The following is a 25,078-nucleotide window of genomic DNA, read 5'->3' on the forward strand; positions in this document are numbered from 1 at the left end:
GCTCAATGTATTCCGTGTTAACCAAGGAAAGGAATATAATTCTAGGTATCTTCAAGCCTAAATTGACATATGACATTTGGCTCATTTTATTCATATTTGTTACAAAATATCTATTAGCTCTCTTCTATGATATTGCTTAATAGTCATATGAATTTTTTTTAAATCCAGAATGAACTCCAGGTTTCCAGTGATTTTGACTTAGCTCTATTAGGTCCTTTTAGAGGTTAGACACAGTTCTCACATACATTCCAAGCCTGGTGGCAAAAGCTACTCATCATGAATGGCAGTCCCTTAACAGCAGGTGTCACTAAAGAGCCTCAATGGTTGATGTGGGAAAGAGTAAAACTGCCTGACCATCTCTTGTTCCCTGGAATTCTGAAAGTTTACAATGCTGGGATGGAAAAGGAGAGAACTCTCTATTTACCTATGTCAGATATGAAAATAGGTCATGAAGTTTCTCACTTTTCTTTTTGTAGTTTTGACTTGATTAGGTCTATTTTCGTTAGCCAAAAAGGGGAAACCAACCTTGAGGTTTGAAACAATTACTTTTTTAATTTTTCATTTTATTTTTTGGTACCAGGAATTGAAACCAGGGTTGCTTTACCATTGAGTCATATCCCCATCCCTTTTTATTTATATATTTATTTTTTACTTTCTGAATCTGGGTTTTTTAACAATTTTTCATATCTCTGTTTGTATATAAATTATGCTGACACCCAATTCAAGTCTTCATACATGTACTTTGTATAATGATGTCCATCACATTCCACCATCCTTGCTAATCCCCTGCCCTCTCCCTTTCCCTCCCACCCCTCTTCCCTATCTAGAATTCATCTAATCCTCCCATGCTCTCCCTCCCTACCCCACTATGAATCAGCCTCCTTATATCAGAGAAAGGCCGTCCCTTTTTATTTTTGAGACAGGTTCTCACTAATTTGCTTAGGGCCTCACGAAATTGTTGAGGCTGGCCTCGAACCTGCGATCCTGCGTCAGCTTCCTGAGTTGCTGTGATAACAAGTATGTGCCACCATAAACTGCTAAAACAATTATTTTAAAAGTCAAGAATAACATGAAATTATATTAAATTATATTAAAAATAAAATTAATCTGAAAAAAATGGACTTCTGTTCCCTTAAATACCCTTACATTTCAATTAGAAGGGAACAAAAAAAAGACTTCATTTTTTTATATATACTTTCAAACTTGAGTTTCTCTTACATTTTTAAACTTCAGAAACATACAGAAACAAATGCAACTTTGTGAACTTGATCAAAATTAGAAGAAATGATCCACACATACGCACATGCATAATGGATATAGTAAAATGTTAACTACAAATGGATTGAAAACTAAATTGAAGATGTGAGTCTTAAGTATTTTTGATTTAGCCATTTCTGCATACATGGGTACTATGTGAAAAGTGAAGAAAAAGAACTAACCCCAACACCCAGGTCTTACTTTTGAGTCTGGGACAACCATTTTAAGTATATATTTGGAACTCTTTTCAAATGTCAAGGTGAATTATTGTACTATTAGAGTTCACTCTTTAACGTGTATTTATGTGCAGACGTATTTTTACTTACTCTGATCAGCATAGTTTTTTGCTTTGAGTTCAAGTTGTCTTGTTTGAGATTCTAGAGATTCCACTCGGGTCTGTAAATCCTTTTTTTCCTGTTCTTGAGAATCTTCGAATTCAATGAATTTCTAATAAAGAACAATACACATTTTCATTAGAGAAATGAAAATCTTTTTTACATCCAACTCCTGTGCTTTCTATTATCAATAACAAGTATTAACTACTTATAGAAATCTCAGAATTGTAAATTTAGTTTCTCTATAAAAATTACACCTAAAAACCTCCAAATACAGAAGTACAAATATGACAAAATAACAGTGTTTTCCCTTCATAAAATAAGTATTTCAAAGGAAATACACATGTCCTACTACAAACATATAAATCCATTAGCATACTTACATATTCATCTTGAGCTCAAAACATGATTTTTAATATATAGTATGTATAATAAAAAATAAGAGAATAATGAAATAATAAAATTTGTTAATGAATTATGTGATTAATAAGCAGTCTTGGGGTTGGGGGTATAGTTCAGTATCTCTTGCCCAACATGGAGAAGACACTGAATTCAATCCAACACAAATAAAATAAAAATAAAATCAGTAGTAAGTGCTCTTGATTGCACCTGAACCACAGTGTTTAAATTTCTAAGAAGAGGTCAGGGGCTAGGAATGTCTCCAATAACCACATTTATAGTTTATTACACCTATCCTCAAGGAGATAATAGTTAAATGCAATCATTAAATCTCGGTCTTCATCTTACTTGATATATCAACAGCATCTGACAACTCATCACTCACTCCTCCTTAAAACACTTTTTTTCTCATTTAGCTTCCAGGATTTTTCCTTGTTAAGAATTTAATTATTCTAAAATTCTACATAGCTGCTCTTCTCAATCCTCTTGACTAGTGTCTTCTTCCCAACTTTTTCACATTGGTCTTTAGACAAATTTTGTCTTCCTTTTTCACTTATTCTTTGGTGATCTCATCCATTTTCACCGCATTAAATACTAACCATATGCTGACAAATTTCTATCTCTAGCCCAGACCCGAATTTCAGATTTGAATATACTATAATCTAATGTTCATTTTATTTACATGTCGAATAGTCATTTTAAAAAATTATTTTTAGTTAAAAAAATATTTTTAGTTGTAGATGGACACGATACCTTTAGTTTATTAATTTATTTTTATGTGGTGCTGAGCATTGAACCCAGAGCCTCACACAAGCTAGGCAAGCATTCTACTGCTGAGTCACAACGCCAGTCCCCTCCAATAGTCAACTTAGTATGTCAAAATTAGTGCACACCGGTAATCCCAGCAACTCAGAAGGCTTAGGGAGGAAATCACAAGCTTGAGACCAGCCTGGGCAACTTAGTGAGATCCTATATCAAAATAAAATAAAAAGAAATGAGGGTTTGTATAGCTTTGTCATAGAGTGCCCCTGGGTTCAATCCCCAGCACCACAGGGGAGGAAAAATTTTACTATCTATGGTCATTTGTTCAGGCCCAAAACTTTAGAGTCAACTTTGACTCTTCTCATTCTCTAATACCTCCTCCTATCCGCAAATCTACCTCAGATCCAATTTTTTTTCTTTTTTTTTAAGGGTAAAAGTGTAGCATTTATTCAAGTGAGAAGAGACACAGCTTCCACAGGGCAAGAGGGGACCCAAAAGGGTTGCCACTTACGCATACTAGTCTAGGGGCTTATACAGTTACTTGGTAGACATACCAACCAATATCTATGATAATCAGGTCTTGGAAAAGTACCAGTGCTATTGGTCAAAATCTATGCTAAACAGGTATGGGAAGATGTTAAGGTTTTGGCAAACCCTTGAATCTGTAGACTTCATTCAGACAGGTCCTGCCTCTTTATTCCCATCATCTGGGACAAAAGAATTGACTGAATTTTTGGAATGTTTCTATAGGTTAACCTCTCAGAGTGGTCTTTACATTAAAAAAGGCTTAAATGGGGTCCATTACCTATTCTATTCATTCCCCTCCTTCAGAAGAAGTGCCCCTAACTGCCATTAGGGGAAGAAGGGATGACCTCTACCTACACAGCCTGAAAAAGGGTGTTAAAAAGAGGATGGTAGTCAGGGTCCTTCTACAGAGGCCTATTTAAGGGCCCCCAGTAGGAGTTTGGTTTTGGATTCCATCTGTAAAGCCATTTGTAGTTTGGGAATCTCATATATTTGGGAATCTCATATATCACCAGAAGTCTATGGTGGCAGTTGGTGACTAGATAAGATATACAAAGGCCCGGAATGATACTTTCCAAAGGATCCAGGATGAGCCCCCAAAGATGAAACTGGATTTTCAGTCTCTGCAGCTACAGTATTGCAGCAGAGCCCAGCTGCCCACCAGTGCCCCCTTTCAAGGCTGTTGTTTCATGAATCTGAAGGATAAAATCTACAGATGAACAAGAGTGAATGTAAAAGAGTAAAATTTATTCAAATGAGAAGAGACCGAGCGCCAGTAGGCCAAGAGGGGACCCAATAAGGATACCTCCAACCATTTTTTATCATCTCCACCCCCACCCTTGTCTATGCCACCAATATCTATTGCTTGGATTATTGTTTTACAATAGCCTCTTTGTTGGTCTCCTCACTTCCACTTGGGCCTCTACAATACATTCTCAACTCAGTGTTAGGGTGATCCTTTAAAAACTAGTTCAGATTAGGGCTGGGGTTATATAACTCAGTGGTAAAGCACTTACCTGGCACATGAGAGGCACAGCACCACATAAAAATACATAAAATAAAGGTTTATTGTGTTCAACTACAAGTAAAAATCAACAAAAATTTATTTAAAAAAATAAACTAAGATTAATTTTCTCCTGCTCAAGACTCTCTGATGTTTTTTATATTCTTTCCCATAACTCTTACCATGGCCTCCCAGGACCTAGACAATTTGCCCCCCCATCCCCTTACTTCATTGATGTTATCCCATATTTATTCCTCCTCCTAATTTATCCCTTCTTCTCATTCTCTGATTCAAGGTTCTAGCAGTTTTTTCAACACTCTGAGCCTTTGCATTTGCTTCCTGCTGCTTGGAAATTTCATCTTCCAGATATCCAAATGGCTTACTCCCTCCTCACCCTCCTTTATGTCCTAACTCAAATGACACTTTCTTTAAAAACAAACAAACAAACAAGACCTTAGCAAGATCTTCTTTGGCTATCCTACTTAAGACTGTAATAATAATTCCCTATCTCCTCTCTCTGCTTATTTCCTCCAGAGCACTTCTCTCCATCTAGCATGTTATATATTTCAGTAATTTATCTTATTTATTATATGCCTGTCCTCAATAGAATGTAGGCTCCATGAAAGCAAGGACATTTGTTTTATTCACTGCTACAATCCTGGTACAAAAAATGATGACAGAACATAGCATATTCTCCAATATTTGTTAAATGAAGGAACCAATAAATGAATAAAACTTTGAGTAATCTGAAATCCATATAGAAAAATATTATAAGTCATACACAAAACAAATTTGGCTTCTCTAAATATACACTAATTTTCACGTTCAATTTTCAGTCCATTACCTATGTTATTTGTCCTCAAGCTTTTCAATCACTATAGAGAAAAAAAATAATAAATTTTTTCCCCACACACATTGCCTTCCTTTGGGGAAATTCCTCTACCCAATTTCATATTAAATCTATTAGTCATGTAATCTGATTGGTACTGACTCCATCTCCCTGAGGGGAAATGATCTAGACTGGTTAAGGTTCTTTCTGGGACATCTACCAGTTATTAGAAAAAAATACTACCTGTTATGGCTCAGATATAATTTGTCCCTATCAAAATTCATTTTGAAATCTGATTCTCAGTGTAGCAGTGTTGGAAGGTAGTAGGACCTTTAAGAGGGAATTAGATTGTTAAATTGGATAAAATACCTTTGTTATATAAGGACACTGCTCTTGAGGAATTGGATTAGTCAATCCAAGAGCAAGATGTAAAGCAAGATGTAAAGCAGTCCCTCATATTTTGTCTCTTCCACACATGCCCACTTGCCCTTCCACTTTGGGACATGAATTGAAGCAAAACAAAGCCCTCACCAACTGCCCATCTTGGATTTCCAAATGCCACTAGAACTGTGAGCCAAAATAACTTCTTTTCTTTACGAATTATCCCATCTCAGATATTATGTTACAGCAATAGAAAGCAAACTTAAGACACCACCTTCTCCTCCTCTGGAAGCTTAAAACTTCTAAGAACTTAGCACATGTAAGCTCCAGACTGATCTCTTATTCCAACATACAAAGACAGCAATCCTGAGAAAAAAGACAATATAGAAGAAAATAAAAGAGAAAGAAGAAAAATTCAAATTGTGTGTGTGTTTTAATTATATAAACCAGTAGATTTCTTCTTAACATCAATTTGTTCAAGCTGGTTTCTATCACAAGAATGTGAAACATTCTAACATTGTCATCTGCTTTCCCTCAAAGGTCATCTGATCCAATCTTTTCCTGATTTTTAAAGCTTGAAACCTACAACCTCTAAAACATTGGTCTTTAATCATTTGAGAATCCACAGTTCCATGTGGAAATTTGATACATCTATAAATGATGTTTCCCCATTAAAAGATGCCCTTACCCACCTCAAACTCTATTTCCCTTAGGAGGCTCAATGACCTCTGAAATCTTTCTACAAACCCCATGTAAAATAAAGCAATACAAAAAACAAACAACAACAACAACAAAAAAAAAAACAAAACAGGTTTAAACAACAGGTTTAGCACCTCTGTTCTGTATTTTTCTTTTTAAAAAAATTTTTTTTAGTTGTAGAGGGATACACAATATCTTTATCAATTTATTTTTTATGTGGTGCTGAGGATAGAACCAGTGCCTTGCACATGCTAGAAAGCACTGTCACTGAGCTACAGCCCCAGCCCTGTCTTATACTTTTCTATAAGAATATTAGATATTTGTGAGGCTTCTGCAAAAATCCAATGAAAAGCCGTTCTTTATTTATCCAGAATATTAATCTAAAGATGACTATATATAGAAGTAAAGGTTTATAGTAAACATAAAGAGAGGGAAATTGATAAGTCATTCATTAATTCATGAGCTTCTACTAGCTACTTACTATATGCCAGATGAGTATCTTATTATCTATCCCTGCCTTCAGAAAAGCTACAATCGAATGCAGGCAGAAGGTATAAGTTAACATTAAATAAAAAAGCATCAACTATGAGGTGTGCTAAGTTATTTCAATATTTTGTCTAGATATATAAGTAAAAAGTAACAAATAAGAAAACATAATTACTTTATGACCTGCTTTGAAAATGATGTTCCTGGACTAGGGCTGTAGCTCAGTGGCAGAGCGCTTGCCTAGCATGTGTGAGGCACTGGATTTAATCCTAGCACCACATACATACATACATACATACATAATCTGAAACTCAAAAAGAAAAAGATATTCCCAGTCAGCTGAGGTAGCACATGCCTGTAATCCTTCCCAGTGACTCGGGGTTGTTTGTGTGTGCGCCTATGAATAAAATACCATTTTACAGAAAACAGATGCTTATCAAGTAATACTTAAAATGCTGTGTTATTAAACTGCTAAGAAAAAACTTTACTACTACTCTGCTTATTCAGAATTCCTTTCCGACTGATAAGAGAAACACCACAATGGATGCACGGCTCATGTCTGCTACACTTCTTAGGCACCCAGTTTGGCTGCAGAAAAGCTTGAATAATCCATCACTGTTTAGCAGTCACTATTCAATATAAGCTTACTCTACAGTTATTACTTACAACTACCAAGATAATTCAAGCTTCAAAATTTTTCAGTTTGTAATACTGGGGGCTTTAAATCTGTATCACTTTAAATAAAGATGGCAAAAAAGAAGAAAAAAAAAATGTTGATGATGTCATAGGTCTTAGACCAGCAGGACTATTTATCTCTAAACAGAAATCTTTTTTCCTACAATTTCCTTTCATGGGAAAAGGCTGGAAATAATGAAAATATTCCAAAGTAACTCATATTTCTAGGCCTTTCCTTAAAACAAATTAAAACAGATAAATGTAGAGACTCTAAATGAAATACTATTTCTCACTAAGGTATTTGTGTTTTCTTTCTTCATCCAAGTAGTAACTCTTAAACTTTTTGGAATTATGAACTCCTTTGAGAATATAATAAAAACAGATCCTTTCCGGAGAAAGATAAACATAAAACAAAACTATACAATTTCAGTGCATCTTCAAGCTCAAAAGACTTTTTCCCCATTTATAAAAATTATAAATATGGATTTTTATTAGTGCTTTATAGTTATACAAAATTTTAGGGTTCATTTTGACATGATTATACAAACATGGAATATAATTTGTTCCAATTCAGTCCCCAGTACTTCCCTATTCCCTCCTCTGCTCCTACCTGTTGTTCCCTTTCCTCTACTGTGCTGGTCTTCTTTCTATTTATTTAATAAATTAGTGCTTTATAGATACACATAAAGGTAAAATTCACTGCAGTATATTCATACATGTACATAGTATAGTTTGGTCAATTTTATTCCACCATTCCTCCCTAAATGTTGATTTTTGTAAAATTATTTTTTAAAGAATTGTCTCTATTCTTAAAAAACTCTGGGCTGGGGATGTGGCTCAAGTGGTAGCGCGCTCGCCTGGCATGGGTGCGGCCCGGGTTCGATCCTCAGGACCATATACAAACAAAGATGTTGTGTCCGCCGAAAACTAAAAAGTAAATATTAAAATCCTGTCTCTTTAAAAAAAAAAGAAAAATTCTAATTTCAAATGTGTATTACACTGTGGGTAGTAGAGTGCCTGCTTGGCATCTGTGAAGCCCTAGGTTCTACCCCCACCACCAAAAAACCAAAAAGTAGATTATGTTTTCATTTGAAATGAAAATGCTTTAAATTCTTTAAAATGCTAATCATTAGAGGCATCTTTTATAAATTTCAATTTATTTCTTTTTGCTAATAAGTTACATGTGACAGCAAAATGCTCTTTGATTCATTAATCACAAATAGAGCACAATTTTTTACTTCTCTGTACCCAAAGTAAGGTCACACCATTCATGCAATCATACATGTACCTAGGGAATGATGTCCATCTCATTTCAACATCTTTCCCATCCCCATTCCTCCCCCTACCCCTCTTTTCCCCACCCCATCCAAAGTTCCTCCACTCATCCGAGCCCCGCCCCCATTATGGATTAGCATCTACTTATCAGATAAAACATTTGGCCTTTGTTTTTTTGGGAGCTTACTTTGCTTAGCATGATATTCTCTAACTCCATCCATTTATCTGCAAATGCCATAATTTTATTCTCTTGTATTGTTGAGTAATACTCCATTGTGTATATATACCACAGTTTCTTTTCCATTCAACTACTGAAAGTAATCTAGGTTGGTTCCACAGTTTGACTACAGTGAATTGTGCTGCTATGAACACTGATGTGGCTGTATTACTCTAGTATGTTGTTTTTAAGTCCTCTGGGTATAGACTAAGAAGTGGAATAGTTGGGTCAAATGGTGGTTCCATTCCAAGTTCACTAGAGGCATCTTGATCACACTTGGCACTGAAAGTTTAGTAGGCTAAACTTCTTAATAGCTTTCAAAGAGTAATTTTAAAACAAGTAACAAGTGACCTAAGTATGCTAAATGGTTAACCAAGATAAAAACCAATCAAACAGGCAAATTTGAGGTCAATGTTTTATGAAATATCATTGATAATACAGCTATCTCAGAAATAAGAGTTTCTTGAAGGTAGAGTAACTTAGGAAACAGAACAGTGCTGACAATACTCCCTCTATATGCAAGGTTCAGCATCTGTGGATTCAAACAACTGCAGTCAAAATCTGGAAGCTAGGTGTGGTGGTGTATGCCATAATCTCAGCAACTCAGGATGAAGCAGGAGGATCACAAGTTCAAGGCCAGTCAGAGCAACTTAAAAAGGCTCTAAGCAACTTAGTGAGACCCTTGTCTTAAAATTAAAAAAATAAAAAGGAGTGAGGAAGTAGCTCAGTGGTAAAGTGCCCTGGGTTCAATTTCCACTGTCCCCTCACCCAAAAAAAAAAAAAAACTGCATCTGTACTGAACACAGACTTCTATTCCTTGTCATTATTCCCTAAACATGATTCCCTATAGACTTAACATTTTTTACATAGAATTTATATTGAATCCAATATCATAAGTAATAAAGTGATTATGTAATGGATTTGGGAGGATGTGCATAGGTAATATGAATACCACACCATTTTATAAGCAATTTGAGCATCCTCGAACTTTTGTGTCCATGAGGTCCTGGATTCAATCCCCCCAAAGATACTGAATGACATAGAGACAAAAAAAAAAAAAAAAACCTTTAGAAAATGTTGTGCTCTAGTTAGCACTAAGAATGGGATCCTAAGTCATATTCCATATATGTATAATACATATGTATAATGTACTGTCATGTACATCTAAACAAAACAAGTTTTTAAAAATTTTAACATAAATGCTAATAATATGAAAGTAAGAAATGCCGATGCATCAAGAGCCTTGTAATGTTTTGAACAACTAATAAAAAAAAAAAATGTAAACTGTCCTGAATGACAGTTTACAAATGTATATATATATATCAAAAAAAGAAATGCTGATACAATCTTTTTTATTTTTGGTACCTGGGATTGAACCCAGGGGCACTTAACCACTGAGCCACATCTCCAGCCTTTTTTATATTTTATTTAGAGACAGGGTCTCACTGAGTTGCTTAGGGCCTCACTAAGTTATTGAGGCTGGATTTGAACTCACAAACTGACATAAAAAATTCTGAAGAGATGAGCCGGGCAAGGTGGCGCACATCTGTAATCCCAGGAGACTGAGGCAGGAAGATCACTAGTTCAATGCCAGCCTCAGCAGATTAGTGAGGCACTTAGCAACTTAGCAAGACCTTGTCTCACACTCACACTCACACACACACACACACACACACACACACTCTCTCTCTCTCTCTCTCTCTCTCTCTCTATATATATATATATATATATATATATATATATATATATATAAAGGCAGGGGGATGTGGCTCACCGGTTAAGCACCCCTGGGGTTCAATCCTAGTACAAAAAAAAAAATTTTAAGAGAAAAATGGAATAGAAATGGAAGAGGTGTCATAAAATTGACTCAGATGCCAAAATAGAGCTCTTGGCAGAAAGTGGTTTGGATTCATGGCCATAATAAAAGGGTCCTTCTTTTTCCTGGATGGGAATTAAAGGAAGAGTATAAGGAATACAATGAAAACTGTTTGTTTTCCCCAAACCCAACCCTTTCATATTATCAGAAGAGTTAAGCAATAAGTGGCATTGGTTACACTAAAAAAAAAAAGTTCCCCAAGAAAACTTTCTTTCTACCCTTTTTCTTTTTATTTTTTTTTCTACCCTTTTTCCATGCTCAGAGATTCTGGGTAGGCTAGGAGCTCATGTGAGTACTGCTCAACTTGTCTTCTTTTCACTCCCATAATTTTTACTAAACTAATTAAGACAGCACAAAAATAGAAACATATCCCATTCTGTCACTTTATAAACAAATAAAAAATTGTTGTCACATTAAATAAGGCCATATACCTATCTATGTTGACTGTTGGGAATATAAACAATTATTTTATGACAGCCATCAAAGACACACAGTAAACATTAACAATATAACATGCTATGTCCCATACAGAAAACATGGAGGAACAAGTGACTAAATCAACTTTAAAAAAAAGAAAGCATTTCAGCCAACTCTTAAGAGGAATAGTTTACCTGAAGAAGTGGGGTAAAAACATTCCAGGAAGAGGTAATGGCACATGAGAAAGCATAGAGACATGAATGTCATGACATGTCCCAGGAACTACAATTTGGCATTAAAATTTGAATAGGGGGCTGGGGATGTGGCTAAAGCGGTAGCGCACTCGCCTGGCATGCGTATGACCCGGGTTCGATCATCAGCACCACATACAATCAAAGATGTTGTGTCCGCTGAAAACTAAAAAATAAATATTAAAAAATTCTCTCTCTAAAAAAAAAAATTGAGTAGGGCCAGGCATGGTGGTGCATGCCTATAATTCCAGAGGCTTGGGAGGCTGAGGCAGGAGGATCGTGAGTTCAAAGCCAGCCTCAGCAAAAGCAAGGCACTAAGCAACTCTGTAAGACCCTGTATCTAAATAAAATACAAAATAGGGCTGGGGATGTGGCTCAGTGGTCAAGTGCTCCTGAAATCAATCCCTTGTACCTCACCCCCCCAAAAATAGAATCAATGTTCTTGCTGGATGTGGTGGTGCATACCTGTGATCCCAGAAACTCAGGAGGCTGAAGCAAGAAACAACGTGTTCAAAGCCAGCCTCAACAACTTGGTGAGGCCCTGTCTCAAATAAAGAATAAAAAGGACTGTGGCTGTGGCTCAGTGATTAAGTGCCCCTAGGTTCAATCCCCAATACAAAAAAAAAAAAAAAAAAAGAATAAGAATTAACAATCTTCTAATTCATTAACAATCTTCTAATTCATTAACGGCTTTGATAGAAAATATTACGTGTAGTCTGATCCTACTTTTATGAGCTGGAGGAGTAAACAGGCATACGAAAGGGCTTGAGGGCATATAATAAATGACCAACAATAGTCATAAGCTGTGAGATTTAGTGTGACTTGACCTTTTTTCTATAACTTTATCCTTAAATAGTCTATAAAGTTTTGGGTTTTCTGTTTGTTTTTCTTTCATAATTAACAAGAATTATTTATATATTTTAAAATAATAAAGCAAGGAAAAAATGAAAAACACAGGCCTATATTGTTTCCAAAGTGAAAAAGCTGAACAGGAACCATAACTCATTTGCAATTCACTTTAGAAAAGCTTGGTATAGGGGTCTGGGATTGTGGCTCAGGAGTAGAGTGCTTGCCTAGCGTGCGCGGGGCCCTGGGTTCGATCCTTAGCACCACATAAAAGTAAATGAAGGGAATAAAGGTATTGTGTCCAACTACAACTAAATAAAATATTAAAAAAAAGAAAAGAAAAACTTGGTATATTATCAAAGACAGTATTATCATTTAACTAAAAATAATTGGGAGTGTTTTTCTATATATAATTAATTAAAATCAAACTCTGAAATGGGATATTGAGGGAGGAGGAAAAAAATCAATGGGAAGGGATAATTCTATTTTAATTATATATAATTATACACAATTTGTGAACTACATTAGCTCTGTTGAAGTCAAAAGCTAAAATACAAGAATGATTAATTAATGCAAGACTGGGACAGAATTATGGGTTCATTTCAAAAAACCCATACAAAAACTGTACAAAACAGATTCACTGGGCTCTGGTATAGTTTAGTGTAGAGAGCTTGCCTACCATGCAGGAAACCCAGGGTTAGACCCCCAGCATCACAAACAAAAACAAAAAAATCCAAGAACAACTGGATTCACTATATAGACATTGTTTGTTCTTATATTTTAAAGGTTTTCATCACAAAGGTTCCCAATCAGACGAGGTGGTCTCCTTTCACTACTATAATTTGTGAATAACAATATTTTTAAAGCAAAGTAAATAGAAATTTGAAGGTTTGGGGCTGGGGTTGTGGCTCAGCGGCAGAGCGCTCGCCTAGCACGAGTGGGACCTGGGTTCGATTCTCAGCACCACATAAAAATAAAGGCATTTACACCAAATAAATAAATAAATAAATATTTTTTTAAAAAAGAAATTTGAAGGTTTTACCCCTAGCCAAAGACATTTTGAAGAAGGAAAAAAAAAAAAAAAAAAAGCTAAACTTAATGAATGCTTGTGAGATGTCTATGGACATTTGTAGTTGATTTAATGTGACTTAACTTTTCAGTGGCATGATTATAAAGTTGGTCACCCTCTACTGTACTTGGAAAATATTAGAACAGTCATGATGAAGTTAAAGCAAAAAAAAAAGAAAAAGAAAAAGAAATCATGGGAGGAGAGCACCAGCTTTTCAAATTACAAAGCTATCTAACCCCCTGGAAACTGAGTCTACTCATCCCTAGTAAAGGAGAGTTTTGTCAGATCCTTCAGGTATGTTGGTAAGGAGTGTGTATATCCCCTCCCTATCTCTATTTGCCCTCTCATACACACAAACCTTTTTTAAAGAGTAGCAGAGAGTAAGAGCCTATAAATGTACTTTTGCTGCAGACATAAAAATATATCTTGGAGCTTGGTAGAGTGCTTGCCTAGCATCCACGAGGCCCTGAGTTCGATCCTCAGCACCACATAAAAAATAAAAAATAAAGTAAAGATATGTGTCCATCTATAAGTAAAAAATAAATATTTTATAATATATATATTATATATATATATATATAAACATACGTGTATATACACACAAAGACACTCCCTTCTCCTTTCCCCTCTCAGTAACTAATGGGCCAGCACCCACAGTGTATAACTTCAGACAGAACTCTCCTAGGAGCAACTAGACAGTGCTTAAAAAAAAAAAAATGCAGGACAATACAGACTTACGTCAGAATCTAAAAAAGAATAAGCTTTGTGGTAAAGCAAAATGCCTGCAAGTCCAGATGGCTTATAGGGACTGTTTTGCCCTACTGTTCTGGAGAAAAACAAATGAATACTTTGAAAGGCAAGCTCCCAAAGTTTAAAAAAAAAAAAAAAAAAAAAAAACTTTCCAGAGATTGTTGCACTTTGGAATAAAGAAAGATGCAGGCGGGAACCCTTTAAATAGTACTTTCAATTATTGCCAAATATCCACCAAGATATCTAACCCCGATACTTACCCTGTCATGGTGGGTGGGGGGTATTTCCATTTTATTATATAATTATTATTTAACTCAGTTAAATGCAATTGCTTTTCAGCATAGTCTTTTTATTTCTGGTTTGTTTTGGGGGGGTTATTTTTATGTGTTATGTTTTTTTTTTTTTGGCCCTAGGGATTTAACCCAGGCCCATACACATGCTGGGGAAGCACTCTACCACTGATCTACATAAAGCCTTTTTTAGTTTTTATTTGAGACAGGGTCTCACTAAGTTGCCAAGGCAATCCTAAAGCTTGTCATCCTCCTGCCTCATCCATCCAGCTAGCTGGATGACAGGCATGCATCAACACAACTGGATCAGTTTTATGACAGAAAAGAAGATGGAAGATCATGTTAAGCAACACCTAAGGGATATCCCCAAATTGAAAATGTGAAAAATTTTCTAACACAAATGATTTGGTTTCTTCAAAACTTGATGTCATGGGGGAAAATACAACATACATTAAAAAATTTAAAGCTGGTATGGTGACACATACCTGTAATCCCAGCCACTCGGGAGGCTGAGGAAGTTCAAACCCAGCAACTCAGCAAGACCCTGTCTTTAATAAAATATAAAAAAGGGCTGGGGATGTGGCTCAGTGGATAAGGGCCCCTGGGTTCAATCCTTGGTATAAAAAAAAAAGTTAAGACATATAAACCAAGTGTAAACATACAAACCATTGTGTTTGGATCCTGAGTGAAACAATCAACTATAAAACTATATGAGACAAATGGGGAAATGTGAACACTGATTAAATATTAAACATTATATGGAATAATCATTCATAATATTTAGGTGTGATAATGGTATGGCACCTATTTCTTTTTTAAAGCCCTAGAAATACACTAATACGTAAGTTTTGGTCTGCTTGAAAAATATGATGGAGATGGTGAGGGGATATAGGGAGGTTCACATGAAACAATACTGGCTTGATGTTAAAAAACTGAAGTTGAGTCATGGGTATACAGTAGCTTGTTATATTATTTGCTCTAACCATTAATCTTTGGATATTTCATTAAGTTTAAAAAACTTGGAATTACTCATGGCATTTAAGTTAATATGGAAAAAAATTAATAAGAATCTATCATTAAAAAGCAAATAAAGAGCTGAGTGTGGTGTTGCATGCCTGAAAACCTAGAGACTCAGGAAGCTGAGGCAGGAGAATCACATGTCTAGGCCAGGCTCAGCAACTCAGTAAGGTCCTAAGCAACTTAGCAAGACCCTGTCTCAAAAAAATAAAAAGGCCTGGGGACGTAGTTCAGTGATAAGTGCCATAGGTTCAATCTCTAGTGTTTAAAAAAAAAAAAAAGCAAATAAATATATAAACATTCACAAAGGTGTATGCAGGGATATTTATTGCAAATTTATTTGTAACAGTTAAAAAATCAGATTCATACTTTGGAAACTCTGTAATAGAGAAGTGGTGTGGTGAATATGCAGCTGAAATCAGGAGAGATGAGTCAGTATAAAATCCCCAGGTAGTATCCATCCCCATCTATAAGTGGCCAGATGGCTTTCTATGCTCAGACACAAGAAATAGGAAGTTTAGTAAACCCAACCAGAAAGATTTTACACTAGGAAACATTCTAGCCACAGCCAAGCAGGTACCAAATGAAGAGAGGAAGTAAATAAAAGTCTATACACAAACTAGTAATACTTTTTAGCTGCTTTCATCCAGCTTTCCATAAGGTATAACTAAACTTATCTACCATTCACTCCAGCCACATCCCAAAAGAAATTATCCTTTCTCTGAAAGAACTTAAATGTCTCCAAGAAAGGCCAGGGGCTACTAAAATCTAGAGTCCCTATAGGCAATAAACTGCAACAAGGCACACAAAGCTTCTGGTCTTCCTTTTTTAGTGTCTCACTTTTAAAACATACAGGGATAATTAGGGGTTATCAGTTGGTTGAAAACTATAACCTTAAAGAGAGAGCACAAAGCTAGCAAGAAAAAAAAAATGTGACTCTGAGGACATAGACAAAGCAGGGAACAATGAAAACTATAATTAATATATTCAGAGACCAAAGAAAAGTCACTGCTCTCATGAAACCAGAACAATACGTTATTTTTTTTTAAAGGGTAGGGAGGGGGAAAGCTAGAACAGGAAGATATCTCGGAAATTATTAAATGAAGAGAATCAGCATTTTTCTTATCTTTCTTATATAAACTATACCTCAGGGTAACCAGTTGATGAGGGGAAATGCTCCTTTATAAGAAAATTTAGCTAATAAATGCTTAAGGAATAACTGGGTTAGAATAGCATCATTTTCAAACCCTTAATGAACTAAAATGCAATATCAAGTTGCTTTTCAGATTTTGTTAATTGTCTCATAACTGCTTTTACAATCAGGATTCAAAGTCTATGCATTGCATTTGGATAATAAATCTCGAGTGTCTTTTAAACTACAGACTTCCCAGTCCCCTTCACTGGATTGATGACCTTATGATGGAATATTATAAAGTCATTAAAAAGTATAATTTGAAATGGCACAGTGGCACACAGTTATAATCCCAGTAACTCAGGAGGCTGAGGCAGGAGGACTGAAAGTTCCAGGCCAGCATTAGTAACTTAATGAGGCCCTAAGAAACTTCCTGTTTCCAAAATAAAAAAAGGCAGGGGGGTGGAGAGGCTGGGATGTGGCTCGGTGTTTAATTATCCCTGGGTTCAATTCCTAGTACTCCCCCCCCAAAAAAAGAAAAACCACAGAAAACAAAACAAAAAAGTGTATCATAAAAAAAGACCCAGGGTCTCCTGTATGCTGAGCACTGAGCTACATCCCAAGCCTTAATTTTCTATTACTTTGTGTCGTCATCATCATCATCATCTTTTTTTTTTTTTTAAAGAATGAAGAAAGTTTTGTGCGTGCAGTAAATGTAAGTTTGAGTTTCTCATAAATAATGGTCCTTGAGGTTAAAGGGAAAATGGAGAGAGTTATAATCACAAACACCCTGACATTTTTTTCCCAGGTACACAGGCCCAACCTACTAACACTTCTTCCACCCAAACTCTAAAAGTCAGAGAGGATAGGTATTCTGTGGAAGTATATGAGACAGGCATAATTCATACTTGGGTATTCATAATTTTATTCCAGAACTAAAATCTAGATGAATAAAATTAGGCAACAGAAGAGCAAAAGTGTGCTAAGCAAAGAGATGGTTTTTATTAAGGCCTGGGAAGAATACATTTTGTGAAACAAAATCAAAGTATTCATTATGGGTCAGAGACAAGATAAAGGGCAGCTCAATCCTAGGGTTGTATATGTTGGGAACTAAGTCCATTTCAAGAACTTTAGGCAGAGCCAATTAAGGGCTTTTTTTTTTTAATATTTATTTTTTAGGTGTAGATGGACACAACACATGCCTTTATTTTTATGTGGTGCTGAGGATCTAACCCGAGTCCCACTGGTGCTAGGCAAGCGCTCTACCGCTGAGCCACAATCCCAGCCCATAAGGGCTTTTTGAAGAATAAAATTATCTGATTAGATTTCCCTTTTAGAAACACTGGCAATACCAGAAACAGAAAAATCAGTAATATATTCAGAAATATTCACTCTGTACTTCCTATGTGCCAGTTACTGGGATATAATGTGAATGACACAAAGTTCATGCTCTGTGGAGTTTACATTTGAGGTGAGATGTTGGTAGCTTGCACCAGAATGGCATATGTTAATTCTTACAAAGAATTAAAGAGGACTGAGGTTGTGGCTTGGTGGAAGAGTGCCTGTCTAGCATGTGTGAGGCACTGGGTTTTATCCCCAGCACCACATTAAAAAACAAAACTAACTAAACATAATAAAGGCATTTTTTTTTTTTCAAAAAGAAAGAGATTCCAGAGATAAGTTAAAAGTTGGAAACAAAAGAAAGTAAAACAGCAATTCTGTACAAGTCCCAGCTTTTTCAGAGGCCAAGGCAGGAGGACTGCTTGAACTCATGAGTTTGTCAAGGCCAGCGTGGGCAACTTCGTAGGATCACATATCAAAAAAGGAAAAAAGGGCACTGGGTTTATAGCTCAGCAGTAGAGCGCTTGCCTTGCACATGTGAGGCACTGGGTTCAATCCTCAGCACCACATAAAAATAAATAAAAATAAAGATATTATGCCCATCTTTTTTTTTTTTTAAGAGAGAGAGAGAGAGAGAGAATTTTAATTTTTTTTTTTTTTTTTTTTTTTTTTTTAAGTTTTTCGGCGTACACAACATCTTTGTGTGTATGTGGTGCTAAGGATTGAACCTGGGCCCCGCACGCATGCCAGGCGAGCTCGCTACCCCTTGAGCCACATCCCCAGCCCCTTGTGCCTATCTTAAGAAATCTTTAAGGAAAAAAGACGAGGAAGGAGAAGGATAGGAAAAGAAAGAAAAGAAAAACAAAGTAGAGAGAGATGGAGAGGGCGATTTCCAGGATCATAAAACAAAAATAATAAGCAGTCTTGGGGGGCAAGTTAAGTTTTGTTTTGGTACTGGAAATTGAACTCAGGGGGGATTAATCCCCCAGCCTTTTTAAGTATTTTATCTAGAGACAGGGTCTTGCTGTGTTGTTTAGTGCCTCACTAAATTGCTGAAGTTGGCTCTGAACTCATGATCCTCCTACCTCAGCTTCCCGAGTGTGCCACCACGCCCACACAAATTCAGTTTTGGTCAGGCTGGAAGACATACTTGTCCAATAACTAATGTAATTTGGATCCAAAACTTGAAAGAAAAGACCTGAGCTTAAGGTTCTTAATAAGCAGTCAGTTGCATAAGGGAACGACTTTGTCTGTTTTACTCAAAAGTGTATCCCCGATGGGTACAGTACCAGGCACACAGTTGGCGCTCAATACAAGTATCTGTTACATGAATGAGATAATCTAAGATAATCAACCAATGGTAAATGAACCTATGGGAATGGAAAATATCTGCTAGGCAGTATGCAGAGGGAGAACTAAAGAGGACCTTAGAAATGCCAAGAAAAATCAATAAACAATATTAAGGAAAATTTAAAAGTGGTCAGATAGGTAAAAGGAAAATCAAGAGATTTCAGATCTAAATAATTATTTTTATGAGATGAATTATTTGCTGCATGACAGCTCAACCTTAACTTGCTTGTTCCATCTAAAGTGCCTGCCTCTTTACTCTTCATCACATCACCCTATTTATCTCCTACATGGAATCTATCAAACCTAAAATTGTTTGGAACTCAGGTTTGCTTCACCACTGAGCTATATCCTCAACCCTTTTAAGATAGAATTTCACTAAATTACTTAGAGTCTCTCTAATAATCTGAGATTACAGGCATGCATCACTGTGCCCAGTTGAGCAATGTACTTTTAATTTTTCTTAATGTTTGAAATTTTTCCTAATATAAAGCAGAGAGGGCTGGGTGTGGTGATGCATACCTACAATTCTAGCTACTCGGGAGGCTAAAGCAGGAGAATACTAAGTTCACTTAGACTCTGTCCCAAAAAAAAGGGATGGGGATGTAGCTCTGTGGTAGAACACTTGCCTAGGATGTGAAATAGGAAATTAAACAGAAAATAAAATACAGTGCTATTTTCAAACCAATAATTAAATATTACTGGCCAAGACTTCAAAATACAAAATATAATTTACAAATATATTTGTGAATATCAGCTTTTTAAATACATATGTTACATAAATTATTAAACTGGGTCTATATTGGATATTTCTGATCTCAGCCTAATTATTTTGGTAACAGCTGTATTCATTATGTGTGCTGAGCAAAGCAAAAAAGATGTTTTCAAAATAACTCAGCCATTAGTCAACAGAACAAAAAAATACAACTGGCTAGGTTCTAATACCAGTTCTCCTCCAAACCTTAGGTATGCGGCCTATAGTTAAAGGTAAACTTAGGATTCCAGAAAGTAGAAACCTCCCAGTATTTGAGTATGTGACATGTACACTAAAGACTGAACCCAGAAGCACTTTACTACTAAGCTACATTTCCAACCTTTTTATTTCTTTTTTTTTCCTTTTTAAATATTTATTTTGGGGGGGCTGGGGATATAGCTCAGTTGGTAGAGTACTTGCCTTGCATGCACAAGGCCCTCGGTTCAATCCCCAGCACCACCAAAAAATAAATAAATAAATAATGTTTATTTTTTTAGTTGTAGTTGGATGCAATACCCTTATTTATTTATATGTGGTGCTAAGGATTGAACCAAGGGCCTTGCGTGCTAGGTGAGCATTTTACCCCTGAATCACAACCCCAGCCCCCAGCCTTTTTATTTCTTATTTTGACACATGGTCTGGTTAAATTGCTTATGGTGACCTTGAACGTGTCAGCCTCAACTTCCTGAGTTGCTGGGATTACAAGCATGCACCACCAAGCTTGGAACCTCCTAGTCCCTTAAACACAGAACTGAATGAGTGACCTATAGTACACACTCTGGCAATCTCATGAATTGTCCTATATTTATCTACATTCTGACTAGAAGTCCTGGGCCCAGTTGGTAGTATACCCAATTTTGTATTCTCTTTTGTGATCTTAACTAAGTCAAAATGTGAATCTCATATAATGGTATCTCCCTTAATATCAATAACCATAGATTTTTTTAAGGTTAAGAAATAATAAGGGGTTAGGGATATAGCTCAGTTGTTAGGGTGCTTGCCTTGCATGTACAAGGCATTGGGTTCCATCCCCAGCACCATACACACACACACACACACACACACAAAATAATAATAATAATAATAATAATAAGATCTATCCTAATTAATGTATGAAATGTCAAGATCACCTATTAAAAAAAAAAAAAAAAGATCTATCTTAAGAATTAAAAAATGGTTAGCTGGGTCTTGGGTTGTGGCTTAGTGGTGGAGTGCTTGCCTACCATGCATGAGGCACTGGATTTGATCCTCAGCATCACATAAAAATAAAATAAAAATATTGTTTGTCCACAAAAAAATAAATAAATATTTTTTTTAAATGGTTAACTGATTATCATTTCAAAAGGTAATCACCAAGCGTGTGCACATACACCCCTTCAGAACTGAATTAACTTCAGAAAGTACCAGAAAATAAGGATAAACTAGGGGCAGGGGCACATCTATTCTGACTGGAGCCAGTGTGAAGCTAGTTCAAATGATTCAGCAAGAACAATAACATTTTGAAAAATGAAGTATGTTTTAAAATGTATTAGTTTTATATACAAAATAAGGTAGGTAATACAGAAATCAACAAAGCACTAGAATGTACTTCGAGCTCTCTAAATCTTTTAAGATTTCAGTGAATAAATAAAGATGTAATAACATTTCAGGTGAAGCTCTGAGGGAAGAGCATTTTGGGGCAGGAAGCAGCATGGGCAAAGGCATATGACAGGGTTTGAATAAGGAATGGAAAGATAATGTGGCAGGGAGCCCAGAGAGGGAGAAAATATGGCCAATTACTTGATTAACATTTGAAACTAGTCTAAATCTATCTAAAAATCAGTCCTCCTTTAGGTGTTTGGGTTATTTTTGTGTTTTTTTTTTTTTTTTTTTTTTTTTTTTTTGTGATGCTTTGCTTAAACCCAGAGCGCCTAGCATAAACTCTGCCACAAAGCTACATCCCCCAACCCCTGGGAAGTTCTTAAAGACTCACTAAAACAGCAACTGACACACACACAAAAATTCAAACAAAAGCAAAGAAAAACAAGTGTGTCTTCAACTGAAGTCCTATCATTATAATAAAGATTAAACTTTTGACTCCTTGTTGACAATTCCTGTAAGCAAATGACTATTGCACCTCACAAGCTCCTAAAACATTCTTACCATTTATATATGCTCCTAAATTTACACAAAGGTGCTCAGAATTTATTTTACACTCTTGTGATGGACAATTTCTATGTTTTCAAATTACTTTTGCTGCAAATACCCTGAGGCACTTTTTGCTATAATAGCAGACTCTTACACTTCATGTTAAAGGCACAAAACAGGAAATTAAACAAAATTAACTCTGCATATTGGCCTAAGAGACTGAATTTCTAGATGTAGGAAAAATTTGTTTTAAGTCTTCTGATTTAAGATGAAGGCTAATCATGAAATGGTTTTAGGTTTGTGGTCTGGGAGTTGGCTCATCTAACATTTCATCAGTGTTCTCCAGTCATGATCCATAAAGGTTTCATTATGGGGATTTTACATATGTGACTGAAAAAATATAAACTACAAAAGAAGTCATGGGATAACCTACTTTTAAAAAGTTGTTTACTTAAGCTGGGTTGGTGCATGCCAGTAATCCCAGAGACTAAGAAGGCTGAGGCAGGAGGATCACAAGTTCCAGGCCAGCCTCAGCAATTTATTAAAACCCTGTCTTGAAATAAAAAAAAAAACAAAAAGGACCCGGGCATGGTGATACACACCTTTAATTCTAGTGGCTCATGTGGGTGAGGCAGGAGAATCAGGAGTTCAAACACAGCCTCTGCAATGGGGAAAAACTGAGCAACTCAGTGAGACCCTGTCTCTAAATAAAATGCAAATAGGGCTGGGGATGTGGCTCAGTGGTTGAGTGCCCCTGAGTTCAACCCCTGGTACTCCCCCAAAAATAAAATAATAATAAAAAGGGCTGGGATGTAGTTCACTGGTAAAGTGTCCCTGGGTTCAAACCCTCAGTACCAAAAGAAAAAAAAAAAAAAAAGGTTGTTTACTTAAGAAATTAATATAAAACCCAAAGCCTACCAGCTGGTCAATTTTATTTTCTGATTCTGTAACCTGTGGCAGAGTTTTCCTGGCACGTGTGACCTTGGCATTTTGCCCATGTTTACATGGAATGACAGGAGTTTAAGGCTGGAGGGAGTATTTCTTTTACCAGAGGTGACAGATGATGATGGGCCCGATAGATCATGCTGAGTCTGCTCCTCACCTGTATGTACATGTGGTTAATTGCCCAGTCTCTTCCATGAACAATCAACATACTGGCCTGTATGAGCATGAAGAAGTGGCAAGCCAGCTCAGAAACCTCTATTCTATAAACAGTGCTAATAAACTAGTGGAAATTGTGATCCCATTGTCATTTGTACTTTCAACCGTGCTCTCCCTATATATTTAGAAATATTCCTGAAATAAAGCCAATTGTTTGGAAAATTCAATGACATTCCTTTGAGATAAATGGATCTCAAAATCATAATAACTAAAAATTGTCACTATAATCAAACTAAAAGCAACTAGGTGCAAAGATATATGTGATGAAACAAAACAAAAAGTTTAAATGGTGGCACTATTTAACATTAGGAAATGAGCTACTGAACAATCTCACATCCTAAAAACTTTTCAAGTGTTTCTGAAAAATAACACATGGTTCCTTCAATAACTATTTAGCCTCTTTCAGTCACCAAGCATTTAGCCAGTTATGCTAGATGCTTGGGGAAACAAAGACAATTAGGACACTGCCTGCTTTAGATAAAAGTTCCACAGAAATAATGACAACACAGCCTGAAAACTAAAATCTTGGACTCCAAGGACATATCACTTGCACTTCAGAGCTCCAAAAGGTTCACAGATTGCAAGTGAGAGCACAGAGGTCACCACTCAGATGCTCCAGTTAACAGCCGGCCAAGTGCACCTGTAAACCGCAGTTTGAGAAGCAAATTCAAGACAGGAAAAGTGTTGCCAACTGTCACCCACACCTCCTCAACCCCGCCCCCCAGTCCTCTTATAAATAAACAAAGAGCTTTTGAAGGGAACTGTCCAAGGTTACCACCTGATATGGAGGAATGCTTTCGTGTGGGATACCAATAAAATAAAACAGTGCACACTACCTAATTAATGAGCACTGCAATACAACATGTAAATGTTGACAAAATGTTAAGAATGTCACATAGGACATAAAATAAGATCTCTTTCTCAAATGGATTAAAATGTCAAGAAGCAACTGACCGAAAGAGGGAGATCTCTAACTTCCCAAAGCAGCAGTAACCCCCTGGAAAGGTACTGGAGCCAGCGGAAGTTATACATTAAGAAAGAAGTAATCCTCCTCCCCAACGGTAAAAGTTTGAGCCGCCGTCCGACCAACCTACGGTGGTCGGAAACTTCCCTAAACACCAAGGAGCAACCAGACACCCTAAAGACTCCGCCCTTGCCAACCCCAGGTGTCCTCATGCCAGGCTGTCGCTTCCTCTCTGGGCCCTGCCTTCCACCTCACTCCTTTCCTGAACACTCACTGGCCTTGCCCCGGCTTCCAACGCCGGCGAGCCTCAGGGGCGAGCAAGGCGTCTGGGCTCGGCGCCGGAGGCCTCGCCTCAGGCCCGTCCTCCAGGAGGCCCCGCGCGCCTCACGTCCCCAGGCCGGCCGCGACCCCCGGCCCCGTACCCTAGTAGCCCGCCAGCCCTCACCTCCTCGGCGTGCTTGCGCAGCGCCTTCTCCCGCTCGTACTGGGTGATGAGCTGCTCGTTGTCGTCCCGCAGCAGCTCCAGCTCCACCTGGTGTTCCTGGTCCTGCGCGAACACCGAGTCCAGGTTCTCCAGCACCGCCACCACCAGTGGCATCAGCTCCTTGACCACCTCTTCGTCGTAGCGCCCGATGAGCCGCTCGAACTCGCGGTAGATGGAGCCGGCCAGGCCGGACACCCGCTCCGACATCACGGCCCCGGAGCCGCCGGGCTCCTCCTGGTACACCACACCGTCCTCCAGCTCCATGGTGGTGGGCAGGCGGGCGGCCCGGGGCGTCGCCGGCTGAGGGACGGCACGGGCCCGCACGGGACGGGCCCGGCTAAGGCTAGGGCTGGGCCAGGCGGGGTGGGGGCCGGGGCTGGAGGAGGGGAGGGGTGGGGTGAGCGCACTC

The 25,078-nt window shown here is 37.2% G+C and overlaps 1 protein-coding gene across 4 annotated transcripts in view; it reads right to left on the reverse strand.

The window, feature by feature from the left end:
- The window catches only part of Spag9 (sperm associated antigen 9), a 130,443-nt gene extending 105,365 nt beyond the window's left edge, over positions 1-25,078 (reverse strand). For all 4 annotated transcript variants that reach the window (XM_076871020.1, XM_076871019.1, XM_076871018.1 and 1 more), the window contains exons 1-2: positions 24,631-25,078; positions 1,584-1,704 (exon numbers count right to left, since the gene is read on the reverse strand). In XM_076871020.1, the coding sequence (XP_076727135.1) occupies positions 1,584-1,704; positions 24,631-24,933 (424 nt within the window). In that variant the 5' untranslated portion in view covers positions 24,934-25,078. The remainder of the gene's footprint in view (positions 1-1,583; positions 1,705-24,630) is intronic.

The sequence above is a fragment of the Callospermophilus lateralis genome, chromosome 11 (assembly GCF_048772815.1).
Source record: "Callospermophilus lateralis isolate mCalLat2 chromosome 11, mCalLat2.hap1, whole genome shotgun sequence".
In the NCBI taxonomy this organism is placed as follows: domain Eukaryota; kingdom Metazoa; phylum Chordata; class Mammalia; order Rodentia; family Sciuridae; genus Callospermophilus; species Callospermophilus lateralis.